The 13,226-nt window shown below is 53.0% G+C and overlaps 1 protein-coding gene across 7 annotated transcripts in view; it reads left to right on the top strand.

The window, feature by feature from the left end:
- Positions 1-13,226, top strand: part of DYSF (dysferlin) — a 304,292-nt gene that overhangs the window by 276,533 nt on the left and 14,533 nt on the right. For 6 of the 7 annotated variants that reach the window (XM_075128161.1, XM_075128162.1, XM_075128163.1 and 3 more), the window contains 3 exons: positions 9,984-10,162; positions 11,073-11,182; positions 11,822-11,969. In XM_075128161.1, coding sequence (XP_074984262.1) covers positions 9,984-10,162; positions 11,073-11,182; positions 11,822-11,969 — 437 coding nt within the window. Of the gene's footprint in view, positions 1-7,366; positions 7,518-9,983; positions 10,163-11,072; positions 11,183-11,821; positions 11,970-13,226 lie in introns of those variants that run through there. The other variant, XM_075128166.1, reaches the window with a different exon arrangement.

The following is a 13,226-nucleotide window of genomic DNA, read 5'->3' as shown; positions in this document are numbered from 1 at the left end:
TTTAGAACATTTTTGGCAAATAGAAAAGTAAAAAAAAAATCCTTTTGAGTAGAACAAAATGTTTTGTTGGACTCAACACTAAACATTCCACGTCGATTTAGTTTGATTTTTTTTAACTTTAAAAAAACCAAATGAAATTTCTGTACAAGTCATTTTGAAGTGAAAAATTGAAACTTTTTTTCAGAAGTTTTTTTGGTTTCGATGTGAACCACTCGGTGAAGCCGTCAGACATCTGAGAAATGTTTTGGTGTCTCAGAATTTGCGTTTTTCGCTGATAAAAAGTTTCAGGCAATGAATGTCACGCCCAGTACTGAAATAGAGAGAGAGAGAGCAAGCTATGGCCCTAGAGATCAAATCACTGTGGAATCCTTTGGATTACAGGAAAGTCTAGTGGGTCATTGGCAGCATAGTTCAGATCCCTGTATCACAGCAGGACTGATGCAATCCCTAAGTGATAGGTCTCCAGTCTCCACCTTCAGTGCACCAGGCCCTCAGCTGGTATAAATTAGTAGTAGTTCCAATGACTTCTGTAGAGCTGCTCTGATTTACATGAGCTCTGGTTCTATCCCACTACCTCCATTAATGCTGATTTCACAAACCTTGGTACCTGCCCCATCATCTTCAATATTATTAAGAGTTTAAACAGTTTTTCGTAGGATTCCACCTTGATGCAGCTTTCCATAAGCCCAGAGCATCTTGTTTTGTCTTCAGTAATGAGTGAGAATTGGCTTCAAACCTCTTTCTAACACCCTTTTAGTATCCTGTATTTGTAGTCACTTTTCATGTTTCCCCTCCGCCTTTTCTCCTCCAGAACAAACATGCCCGGCCTTTCAGCCCATGCCAAGGTAGATAAACTGAATTCCATGCAGTTTGCTACACATGAGTCTTTAAGACAAGACTTTAAAATACCAAGGTCCGGTCTGTTCTGCATGGACATTAAAGATCCGATGGCATTTTGTGTAAGAATGCAGGAGCTTGGCTTCCTTGGCCAAAATCCCGCCCGCTCTGTTTTGTGCAGTTTGCTGGGCGTTCTACCCCAGAAGTGGCTGCACGGGATGTATATAGTGTGTGAAGTGCTTTGGGCTGTTTCAGGTGCCATAGAAATGTGAGGTGTTCCATCTTCTGATCTCTTCAGGGCATTTTAATTTCTAAACCTTTCTGATCTCTATTCTCCAAACTCTCTGTGATTTGACTGCTCTGCATTGAAATGTGTTGCCCAAAACTAACCTCACTCTTCAGCTCAGCCCTGCTGCATGTTGCAGTGAGTTTTCTGGCCATTCTTTTGATTTCTGAATACAATGTGTGCGGGTGATGATCAGTGTGGCCTGGTCTCCCAAATGTATGGAGTGAAGTGACTTTGGCCCCCTGCTGCAGAAGCTTTGTCCCATCAGTTCTCCCCCAACATCAGTTCATCCCCCCACCCCCCAGCTTCCCTATCAGTTCTCTGCATCACTGTGCCGCCTCCATCACTTCTCCCTCCCCCCCCAGCAGTCCAGACACGCTCTGCCCCCAGAGGGAGGCAGCCAATCTCAGAGGGGGTTTTCACCCAGGCAGGGCTGAAATTTGGGAGAGAGTCTTTGTGTCCGTGTATTTATCAGTCTGGCTGGAGGTCCATGTTTCTGTCTCCCTTGGTGTGTGCTGGAGTGAGCAGGCGGATTTATCTGCATGTCCACATGGTCCATTGTTGTCCAGGGTATGAATAGGCAGTTGCCTCTGCACCGCAGAATTGTTTAGTGGCTGTTTATTAGGTGCCTGACTCAGGGTTGGAGGAGGGATGTTTTCTAGTTTGCTTAAAGTGGGGGCTGGGACACAATGCACCCCATAGGTCTGACGCAGCCCCCAGCTTTCTGTGCTGCAGCCACTGTTGTTAACACAGAGGGGCAGATGGGGGAGACTCCACATCTAACATGCTGTGCTCCCCCGGAACACAACAGTATCCAGGGTCTGTCTTCACTAAAGAGTTAATGCGGGGTCTTGGGTGTTCCCCTCGCCCCTTCCCATCCACACCCCCAACCCTCTGACCCTGGTGAAGAGCTGCTTTTCACTCGGCTAGCTGGCCCAGCTGGGCACGTGGGTCACAGCCTGTGTCCCACTCAGCAGTATGGACCCAGGCTACATTACGCGAGCGCTGATAGTTCTCCAGCGCCTTCCCACCCTTCCCCCTGTGTGTCCACAAACGCAGACCAGGGCTCTCAGAGTTCACGGGGAAAGACTTCGAGTGGCTGAGGTCACGGCAGCACAAAGCACTATGGGATACGCCTCTGAAGTCCTAGTGGACCCCACGAGGGAGAGCGGCACCAGTGAGGGCTTTGCAAGGTGGCTGCATATGTTAGAGAGTGCGCATGCAATCTTCTCCACTGAATGCAAATTAGAGGTGGTCCCCATGCAAGCGGCCTGGTGCCAGTGTGACCCTCTCTCTGGGCACTTGTGAATGAAAACACCGATAATTCCCAGCTCCGACCCTGCCCTGCATCGTCTGCACAGGGTTAATGCAGGAGCAGCCGGAGGCGCTGCCTGGGAAATAGGCCGTTTTCCTGCTAGGTTTGCTCCTCCTGAGGGATCAGGCTCCCTCAGTCTCTACTAATGAAATCCCCAGGTGTCTTCCTTCACTCAGTGTGCTCAGGGCTCAGCTGGCCCAAGCCCTGGAGGTGGCGGGACGGATCCTGAGTGGGTGTAAATGGGGGCACTGCCACTGACGTCCATTTGCCCCAGCTCTGGACTGGGCCCAGCATGGCCACTGCTGTCCCCCAAAGGGAACTGCATGGCACCTCAGCACCAGCCCTTCCCATCCCCCGCCGAGCCTCGTCCCTGACCTGCAGGGACCTCACTAGGGTGACCTGGTGTCCGGTTTTCGACTGGAACGCCCCGTCGAAAAGGGACCCTGGCGGCTCCGGCCAGCACCACCAACTGGGCCATTAAAAGTCCAGTCAGCAGTGCTGCAGGGCTAAGGCAGGCTAGTCCTGGCACTGCACTGCACCCCGGAAGCAGCCAGCAAGTCCGGCTCCTATGCGGGGGAGACACGATGCTCCGCGCGCTGCCCCCGCCCAGAGCACTAGCTCCACACTCCCACTGCCCGGGAATCGCGGCCAATGGGAGCTGCAGGGGCGGTGCCTGAGGGTGAGAGGAGTGCGCGGAGCCTCCAGGCCCCTCCGCCTAGTAGCTGGACCTGCTGGTTGCAGCACAGTGCCGGGACAGGCAGGAAGCCTGCCTTAGCCCTACAGCATTGCTGACTGGGAGCCTTCTGAGGTAAGCCTGCACCCCCACCCCGAGTCCCAACCCCCTGCCCCAGCCCTGAGCCCCCCCCAAACTCACAGCCCCTTTGTGTACCCCAAGCCCCTCATCCCCAGCCCCACCCCAAAGACCACACCCCCGCTGGAGCCCTCATCCCCCCTGCACCCCAACTCCCTGCCTCAACCTGCACCCCCCTCCTGCACCCTGAACCCTTCAGTCCCACCCCAGAACCCGCACCCCCAGATGGAGCCCTCATCTCCTCCTGCATCCCAATCCCCAGCCCAGAGCCCCCTCCTGCACCCCAAACCCCTCTTCCCCAGCCCCACCCCAGAGCCCACACCCCCAGTTAGAGCTGTCACCCTCTCCTGCATCCCAACTCCCTGCCGCAGCCCAGTGAAGGTGAGTGAGGGTTGGGGAGAGTGAGCCACCGAGGGAGAGCGAATGTAGTGAGTGGGGGGCAGGGCCTCGGGGAAGTGGCATGGCAGGGGGCGTCGCCTCGAGGAAGGGGCAGGGCTAGGGTGTTCAGTTTTGTGCAATTTGAAAGTTGGCAACCCTAGACCTCACCCTGACAGGGGAGGGGGTGAGTCCAGCGGGGCTAGGGCTGGAAGCCAGGTTGGGGCGAAGTCAGAACCTCCAATGCCTACATGCATTTCAGATCCCTCTCTGATTGGCTGCCTTTCCTATTGCCCTGTCTCCCAGGAAGAGCAGCCAATGAGAACTGCTGCTGGAAGCTGGCAGGGCTCTCTCCCCTACTCTTAGGAGCCCACGCTGCTTTCACAGGAGGGGAGGGGGGAGCAGAGACCCCAGCAGCTCAGGGCGGCTCCACCACTTGTCCCCCGACCCCTGTGAGCAATGGGGACCGGATGGTACAACCCCATATCCTTCCCCTCCCCCTGCAACACCTGGCCTGGGAGAGGGAGGGAAGGGGCTCTGCTGCAGTCCCCAGGGCTTGGAAGGAGGAGGGTGAAAAACTGGGAGCTGCAGGAGAAGCTGGGCTCCGGCTGGGGAGCAGAACTGAGTGCTGAACTTGGGATGGGCAATGTGGGGTGAGAGCTCCTGCAAGTGAGGCCCAAAATCCCATGCTGGGGGCAGGGGCTGTTAAAAATTCCAAAGGCCAAAACTACACAGTTAGGTTGTGTTTTCAAAACTTCACATGCTTTTGAGCCAATCACCTGGTTTTGGGGTCTGTCTCGTGGTGTTTGAGCTGCCGGGGTTGGCCAGGCTGCTCTAGGGAGACTCTGTGCCTTTAACATGCAGGAGGCTACAAGTCCCAGTGCCCAGTGGGTACCGGACAGGATGAGACTGGTGGCCACTGGGGGTCGGGGGGCAGAGTACCCGGGCTGCGGTGAACGGGGAAGGTGGTTCTCCCGAAGGGGTCAATCCTGCCTCTCTTACCCAGCTACAGCATCCACAGGGCGGGGCTCACAAGCGGGTTCTCCCGGGGCCAGCGGCGGCTGCCCTTTTTCACCTGGCTCATTTGTGCGGGTTCCTGCGGGTTCTTGTCATGATGCTGTCGAGCTGGTCAGTGCAGGGACAGGCTCGGCGTCCCGGGCATGCTGAGCTTGGTGTGAGGAAGGGGATGGAGCTACTTCTGGGCCCGAGAGTGCTCCTCGTCCACCTCCCCTTCCCCCCCCTTCCTCACTCCTGTACCGAGCTGACCAGCTCAGGGCCACCTGGAACCTCCCGCAGGGACAGGTGGTCGGGGAAACACCTTCGGGGTTTCTCCACCATGGATGCAGTGTGGGGTTGCTGGGCCTGTCCTGCGGGGCTTCGGTCTCGCGGGGTCAGACTCAGTCAATGGCACGTAGGCTCCCGGCAGCCTGCGTGTTGGCTCTCGAGGGTAGCACACGGCGTGTTCGCATGTGTTCGAGTGCAGAGCCCACGTGCTGACATCCCGGTCCCTGCGGTGTAATCCTCACTACTGCGCCCGTCAGGGCCTTAGAGGGGTGACTCATGGCCATGGTGGAGCCGTCGGTCCACCCGCCGGAGTATCATGACCAGCAGTTGTAACGTGACGGGCCTCAACTGTGCTGCCAGCGGAGGGCGCCCCCAGATTTCGCTGGAGCCAGTTCGGGGAACTCCCTCCTTCGCTCTACTCTCGGGCCTGGTCCGCCCTGGGCAACGGACCTGAGCGAAAACTGCTGCTCCCCACCCCAGTGCCACAAGTCCTCCTTTCCTTTTTATAGAGGGAAGGGTAGCATAAAATCCCTCCTTGGCAGTTGTACTGGATCGCCTTACCTGTAAAGGGTTAAGCAGTTCAAATAACCTAGTTGGTGGAGAACAGTGTTAGTAGCTGGGGGAGAAAAGAACATATGGGCCAAAATCATCTCACTCAAATTTGGAAGAGCTGGCAACACTGAATTACACATGCATGGTGGGGCGGGATCAAAAAAGAAAAAAGACCGACCAAAAAAGTCCATATTAAATTTTTTTTTTAAATCTCATAATTTTTGGAGTTGACTCATGATTTGTGAGCCTTTGGGGGACTGTGCTTGGCTTCTCTGCTGGGGGCATGTGTGTCTCCACACACTGCAGATGGAGGGATGTGTTGTTTTGTGACAGGAACACCCAATCCTAACTAGGAGATTTTTGGTCCTGCTCTCGCTCGTGCCTGATGGAGCCGAGCCCAACCCCCAACAATGTAAATAATTAATTTGGAGCCCCCGCATCTGACCCTCCTCCAGCCCAGCAATTGTATTTGCCCCCACAAGTCTCACATTTCGCAGGAACCTGCACAAATGAGCCAGGTGAAAAAAGGCAGCCGCCCGCTGGCCCAGGGAGAAGGGGCTTGTGAGCCCCACCCAGTGGATGCTGTAGCTGGGTAAGAGAGGCAGGATCGACCCCTTCGGGAGAACCACCTTCCCCGTTCACCGCAGCCCGGGTACTCTGCCCCCCGACCCTCAGTTGCCACCAGTCCCATCATACCCTGCACCCACTGGGACTTGTAGCCTCCGCTGCATGTTAAAGGGATGGAGTCTCCCTGAAGCAGCTTTTGGCCAACCACCATGGTTCAAACACCACAAGACAAATCCAAAAAGCCGAAGATTAAACGTGTACACGCTGTGATTTTGGTCTGGTTTTTGATTTTTGCACTCCCCTGACTCCCCCCTCTGAGTTGTTTGTGTGTGAGAGAGAGACAATTAGTGTTGCCAATACTTCAAAATTTCTTAAAGTGATGTTGGTCTCCCGCTGCAGGAGCTCTCCCCCAATCCCCGTACCCCGCCAGCAATGAACTCAGCCTCCCAGGCTCTCATCCATTCTTCCCCGCTGCCTGCCACTATTGGAAAGACTCCCACTGAGACTCCCACTGACTTCAGGGGGGCTTTCGATTACGCCCACAAAGCACTTTGGACTCTCTTGGGGGGAACGGCCCTGTGACATGCGCGGTATCATTGTCAGTGTCCCCGGCGCCTCCCCAAGGATGACAGCTGGTCGGCCTTGGAGCAATGGCCTGGCTCTTAGCACGGGAGTGCTTGGCACAGTGAATTTAACCATACGATCAGGCGTGACTGCCTGGGGGAGGCACAATGCAGCCCAGACTCCAGAGCAAGCATGAGAAGTTAGCCTTGGCCATGACTCTAGGCTGGAGACAGCTTCCCCTTGTGTCTTCACTGACAGGCAGTGGGGTGGATATGGGGCCCAGCCTGGACAGGCCACAGAATTCTGGGAATAACTGTTGGGCAGAAAGGGCCGTTGGGAAAGAACTGGTGGGGAAGAAGCACTGGGAAAAGGGGCCAAAGTAGGGTCACCACCTGGCCAGCATTTGACCAGCCTGGCCGTTTTTTTTAATGGATTTGCCAGTTGCCAGAAAAATAATGTAATCTGCCACTTTTTTTTTTTTACGTGGGTCTAAAGATTTGCATTATTATCACAATACACCGGGATAGATCATGGTAAAAGTTTCTGTGTTCAGCTAACGATGCAGTGCGGAGAGAGATGATATCTTTGAGGGCCATCGGTATGCACACACCACCCCAGGGACATAGAGGATCTCAGGACCCTCTTGTGAGGGGCTTAGTCTAACCCAGCCGCGGTTCGGGGGGACACGTGACACAGTGGCTTAAGGTCCAGCTTTGCACGTCCCCCTGAGGCGAATGACCACCCGTCTCTGAGAGCAGCTTTTGCCTCTCTGCAGACTGCGGCAGGCAGCACAACAGAGCGTCACCGGTGACTGGTCAGAACAGCTGCCAAGGACATGCCAAGGGGCGACTCTGGAGATCTCATTTACTCTTCCTGTTTGCAGGGTAGCTGTAGCCATGTCGGGCGCAGGGTACTAGAGAGACAAGGTGAGCGCGGTGACATCTTTATGGGCTCCACTGTTAGTGAGAGGGAGAGAAGCTGTTCCAATGAAAGATGTTACCTCCTCTGCCTTGTCTCTCATTGACTCCCCCGGGCAGCTCTTCTGCGTTCGTCACTGCTGGCTCTGAACACGCAAAGAGCGAGGCTGGGCCCCACTTTCAAATATGGCTGCCTAAGTCGAGCACCCGAATACCACTGGGAGTCACCTAAACGCTGGCTGAGGCAAAGGAGGTGCCTGGATCAGCATTTATCTGTCTAAATCCCTCTTTACATCAGCATGTAGGTGTCTGCGACGCATTTTGCTGTCTAACTTTAGATACTCCACTTCTCTCCCAGGCTAGTACGGTGTTGGAGCAGTGGCGGTGGGCGATCAGACCTAGGTGATGTTTCTCTTGCAGTTCTTAATGGTTGGGTCAGGGGACCTCCAGTCGGTCCCAGACCCCAATCTCCCCCCAGATCCTGTGAAATGTGATCTATGCTCAAGCTGTAAATGCACTAGCAAGATCCAGGGGTGAGATTTCCTAAGTGACTTAGAAGGAGAAATCCCCTACTCCTAAGTCACTTAGGTGCATTCGAAGTTCCCAGCCCCCATCAGGCTAGCTGGGACCATGGAGCGGTAAGATTTAGAAGATGGCTAGTTCAGGCAATGTAGGGAGAAAACAAGATCCTTCACAACTAGTGAATTTTTGACAAAACAGTTTGGGACGGGAAGTGAGGAGGCAAATTGTATCCAATTGAAATTGCAGAGGTGGAAGGGGTGGGGCAGGCAGAATGTAAATACCCAACGGGGTGGGAAGCAGGACATCTGGGCTAACAGACTGCCCCCTGAAAATATTGCTGTGGGGTCTTTATTGTCCACAAATGGTCAGGACCAAAGCATTACCTCTCTTCTGTGCCTCCAGCCGCACATCGGCCCCACCACCACACTGGAGCAATTAATTCTGGGATTTCCTTAGGTGGTTCCTTATCTGAACGTTGTTCTAACCTCCCTGTAGAAAACCTCTGCTTAACTTGAGAGACTGGACAACGTGAAATCCGCATTTCAGGCTGCTGAATGTTGGCAAAGCGAGAACCAAAATTGGGAGGCCCTTTTGTCAGGCGTCTAACAGAGCGCTGTAAGCAATGAATTATACGCAGCGTAGATGCACATATAAATGAGGCAGCTGATTATGTCTATTGAGTGATAGTACCTGTTACATCTCATCCATAGAACTCAACGCTCTCTACAAAGGGAGATCTCATTCTTCCCATAGTCCTTAGTTCTTCACGCTCCCGCTGGTGGCCTGCCAGGCTCTCCGAGCTCAGGCAAGCCAGCATGGCTTGCAGCATACCCTGAATTATGTCAAACCAAGAGGGAGTGACTTCCAAAGCTCAGGGTATGTCTATGCTGCAGCACAAGCTCGGGCTCAAGCCTCACACCCCTTCCGTCTACACTGCACTGGTGCTCACCCAGGACTTGGACCCAGGGTCCCAGGGCCCTGCATGGCTGGAAGGTCCAAGAGTGAGTTAAGTCGGGACCCAGGGTCCAAGGCTTACTGCAGTGTAGACACAGCCCTGTTTGACTTGGGTCCCAGGAGAGAGCCAGAAGTATCCCACGATTCCACGGGACAACTTCCTCAGGCCTCTCTGTCCCAACAGTCTGCAATCCACTCCACTGAGAAGGGAAGCTACCTCCCATTTGCAAAAAGCAGCAGCTCAGGCCAGCGTTAACCCCTTCTCTTCTGATCTCCGATCTCCAAGCACACTATCAGAGAGCCGCCTGGGTTTGCAAGGGTGAGCGAATCCATCAAACCTTTTCCAAAGCAAGCTGCTTCCTGGTAATGTGTAGGGCGGGCAGTAAAGTTTTCCCCCAGTGCACCATGGTCCTAGGGCTACAGTGGCCACATTTCGGCAGGGGTTGCTAGGGACTTTGGGATATGGTGACTTTGACTCGGGTCTGAGCACTGCAGTGTGGACGCCCAAGCCTAGGTTCGAGCATGGGTTAGAAAGGTCTTAACATAGACCTTTAAAATACAATGTAGATGTTCAAGCCCAGGATTCCACTTGAGCCCCACTTCCCCTGAGCTTACATTGCAGTGTAGCCAGACCCTGAGAATGGAGAATGTTGCCAGTTTCCCCTTGCTCTTATACAAACCAGATGCCCCCTGACTGCCCCAGTGGCACTAGGGCACAGGGAGAGACAAGGTCTTAAATAAGTTGGTCCTCGACCATTTGGGGCCAGCACTCCGCACATTGGGCACTAAGTTCCTGAGAAAAGCTGCCGGATGGTATCACAATGGGAGCTGAGCTCATAGGGAAATCCAGTCCTGATTTCGGTGCCCGTTATGCCACGTGTTAACGTTTATGGCTGGGGCCATGGGATCAGGGAACCCCCAGCCTGTCCCGAACCCAATCTTCCTCCAGATCCTGGGAGATGTGATTTATGCTCAACCTGTAAATGCTCAACGTTGCAGGTTCTGTTCAGATGGACCTCAACCGGATGCCAACACCCGCCAAGACGGCTGAGAAGTGCTCCTTAAACATCCTGAATGAGACCTTGTCCTCTGATCGATTTGTGTCGCTCTTTGAGCAGAAAGCTGTCAAGGGCTGGTGGCCCTGTGTTGTGGAGGCAGAAGAGAAGAAGACCATAGCAGTAAGTCCCTTTGGCTCACTTGACATCATCTTTGCTTTTATCTCTGTTGTACAGGTGGGGAACTGAGGCTCAGAGAGGCTAAGTGACTTGCCCAAGGTCACAAAGAAAATCTGTGGCAGGGAAGGGAATTGATCTTGGGTCTAGGCTAGTGCCCTAAACCCTGGTCCATCCTTCCTCAGTTAAGGGTTTTCCAGCTTTTGTCATAGCACTGGGCAAATAATTCAGAACAAATCATTTGTTGTAGTGAACTTTGCCTTGTTTTGTATTCTCAAATTTCTCATGATTATTAATTTGTGTGCCCTAAGAGCCTCAGTCATTGACCAGGGCCCCATTGTGCTAGGCACCATAGAAACAGATCAAAATGATGGTCCCTGAATGAGAGTTTGATAGTTGGAAAACTGAATTGTTCTGATTGGTCATTGAGGTCACGTGGTACAGCACGTGTCTGTTCCCTGACTGGATGAGTACTTAGACCCCAGTGAACGCGCGTGATTACATATTGAAAATTCACTTTTTGCAAATATTCTCCATTAGTGGCTCAATATTGGTTGTTTCCTCAGACATTGCAGCCTGTACACTTATTCGCTAGCGCTTTCATGGAAGAATCGACGGAAGGGATATGTTCTTGGCGTAAAAAAATATGGTTGAATCGAGCTCAGCCTCCTAGCACAGAGAGTTCTAATTTGAAACAGAGGAACACAACGATTGCCAGACTGGATCAGACCCATGGTCCATCTAGTCCAGCGTCCTGTGGCCAGTACCCAAATCCAGCAGTAGCAGATGTGGGATAATCACCCTGATCCCTAAGAGTTAGCCATTGGCCGAAGCCCTGAAACAATTTTCCTTTCCCAATTCAGTGTTTCGCTCCACAGAGCCAATTACTCTATTTCCTGCCTCTTTTCCCATGCAGGGTAAGTTGGAAATGACCTTGGAGATTGTGACAGAGCAGGAGCAGGAAGAAAGGCCGGCGGGGATGGGCCGCGACGAGCCAAACATGAACCCGAAGCTGGAGGACCCCAAGTAAGAGCTTGTTGATTCTAACTCAACCATAGGGACCCGGGACACTTTAGAAGCAAGTTGAAAAGACAGGCCCCTGTGACAAGAGGTCACAATCTACAGAGGCCCAATCCAGCAAACACTTATAGTGGGGCATTATAGCTCGTTACCATCTGTGTGTGTGTGTGTTCAGATGGCACGTACTGCCTGCCTGTACCCCAGGGTATCTAAGGGGGCTCAGAGGGCACGTACTGCCCGCCTGTACCCCAGGGTATCTAAGGGGGCTCAGAGGGCACGTACTGCCTGCCTGTATCCCGTGGTCTCTAAGGGGGCTCAGATGGCACGTATTGCCCAGATGTACTCATGGCATCCACGGGGGCTCAGATGGGATGTAGTGCCAGGATGTACCCATGGTATCCAAGAGTGTTCAGATGGTACCATGGGGACATCTGGTCAGTGCATATCTAGTGGGGGCTCAGCTGGCATGTTCTGCCTGGACGCACCCAGGATCGCTGTGTGGGGGTTCAGCCGGCACATTCCGCGGCGCGTCCGACTGGGCGCAGTCCCCCTTAGAGATGCCTGTCGTGCTCAGCAGTCGCTAAAGGCTGAGGGGGCCATCCCGTGCAGCGAGCTCACAGCTAACCCTGATGGTCCTGGTTGCAGGCGCCCGGAAACCTCCTTCCTGTGGTTCACCTCCCCCTACAAAACCATGAAGTACATCCTATGGCGGCGCTTCAAGTGGGTCTTTCTCGTCGCCGTCGTGGTCTTCATCCTGCTGCTCTTCATTGGGATTTTCATCTACGCCTTCCCGGTACGATGTCAGCAGGGGCTGGAGAAACACTGCCAGGCCCCCCAGGCAGCTATTAGAACCAACACCCATGCCGTGGCTACGCTAGCATTTTACTTACCCATCTCCCACCACTGCCCTGCCGTCGGCACAACTCCGCCCATAGCCCTAGCGTGGGCATGTCCTTGTTTTCTCAGCCACACCTCGTCATGGTCGGCCTGCACTAGCCTTATCTCCATTGCTAGCGCCAATGAACTGCCCCAGGGATGGGGATCGTGGGGGTTTCCAGGGTCTGTCTGTCTGGATTCTGCTGTGTGTCAAGTCATATACCTTTTCTGTGCCTCAGTTTCCCCAATGTGTAGAATGGGGATGGCGATTATACTAATCCCAGCCTCGCGGGGTAGGTGGTGAGGTTTCATTGATTTCCAAAGTGCTTTGAGATCCCCAAGTGGAAGGCCATCCAGGGATGGAAAGCTCTGCTGCTGACTTGAAGAGAAAGGCAGCTTTTCCCCACCCCCCTCCATTGAGCAGGAGTGAAAGTATGTTCAAATGTAATTGGTTAAAGATGCAGGATAGTTTACAGGGATCCAAGCAGCCCAATCTCTCATTATCAGGGCTTGGAAGGAGTGTTCCGCTGATATAATGTATGGAACAGAGGGGAAAGGATCCCACCTCATTAATCAGCACAGTGGCTTTTTCTGCCTTGTGTTCAATTCCATTTGCAAAACAAAATAAATAAATAACCAAACCTCCAGCCTTCCAGCTTGGCCTGGGGATGGGTTTCAAATCCTCCTGTTTTTAAAACACTGAAATAATTCATGCTGTGTTTTGGATCCCATTCCTCCCTTCCCCAGACTGATAGAAAAATGACCGACCTCTTTCTTTCCAGCACTTAACAAATTCTGTGCCGTGTACATCTATAACCCCCCGCCAACACACACTCTTTTGGGGTAATTTATATCTTTATCCAAGAGAGAGGCTGCATTTGCAGATTGCTTCGTGTGCAGCCATAAAGCAAAGTGTTCAAGTATCCTAAGCACTGTAATCTCTTTCAAACCATTTGAGATCACACACAATAGATTGTGCTTGTGGACACAGATATGAGGGACAAAGATTTCAGCTCTGGAGTCCCTGGCTTTCAACTCTAGAGACGTCTCTTTATCTCCGGTTCCCCATCTTTACTAGAGGACAATAATACTTGCCTCATCTGAGAAAGGATCAGTTACATGCTAACTATTATTTAAAAAGACATAATCAGACAAGTGCGAAGCACCGTCCTCT

The sequence above is a fragment of the Caretta caretta genome, chromosome 4 (genome assembly GCF_965140235.1).
Source record: "Caretta caretta isolate rCarCar2 chromosome 4, rCarCar1.hap1, whole genome shotgun sequence".
NCBI classification, from domain to species: Eukaryota; Metazoa; Chordata; order Testudines; family Cheloniidae; genus Caretta; species Caretta caretta.
The sequence above is the reverse complement of the archived record's forward strand: the minus strand, read 5'-3'. Positions and strand labels throughout refer to the sequence as shown.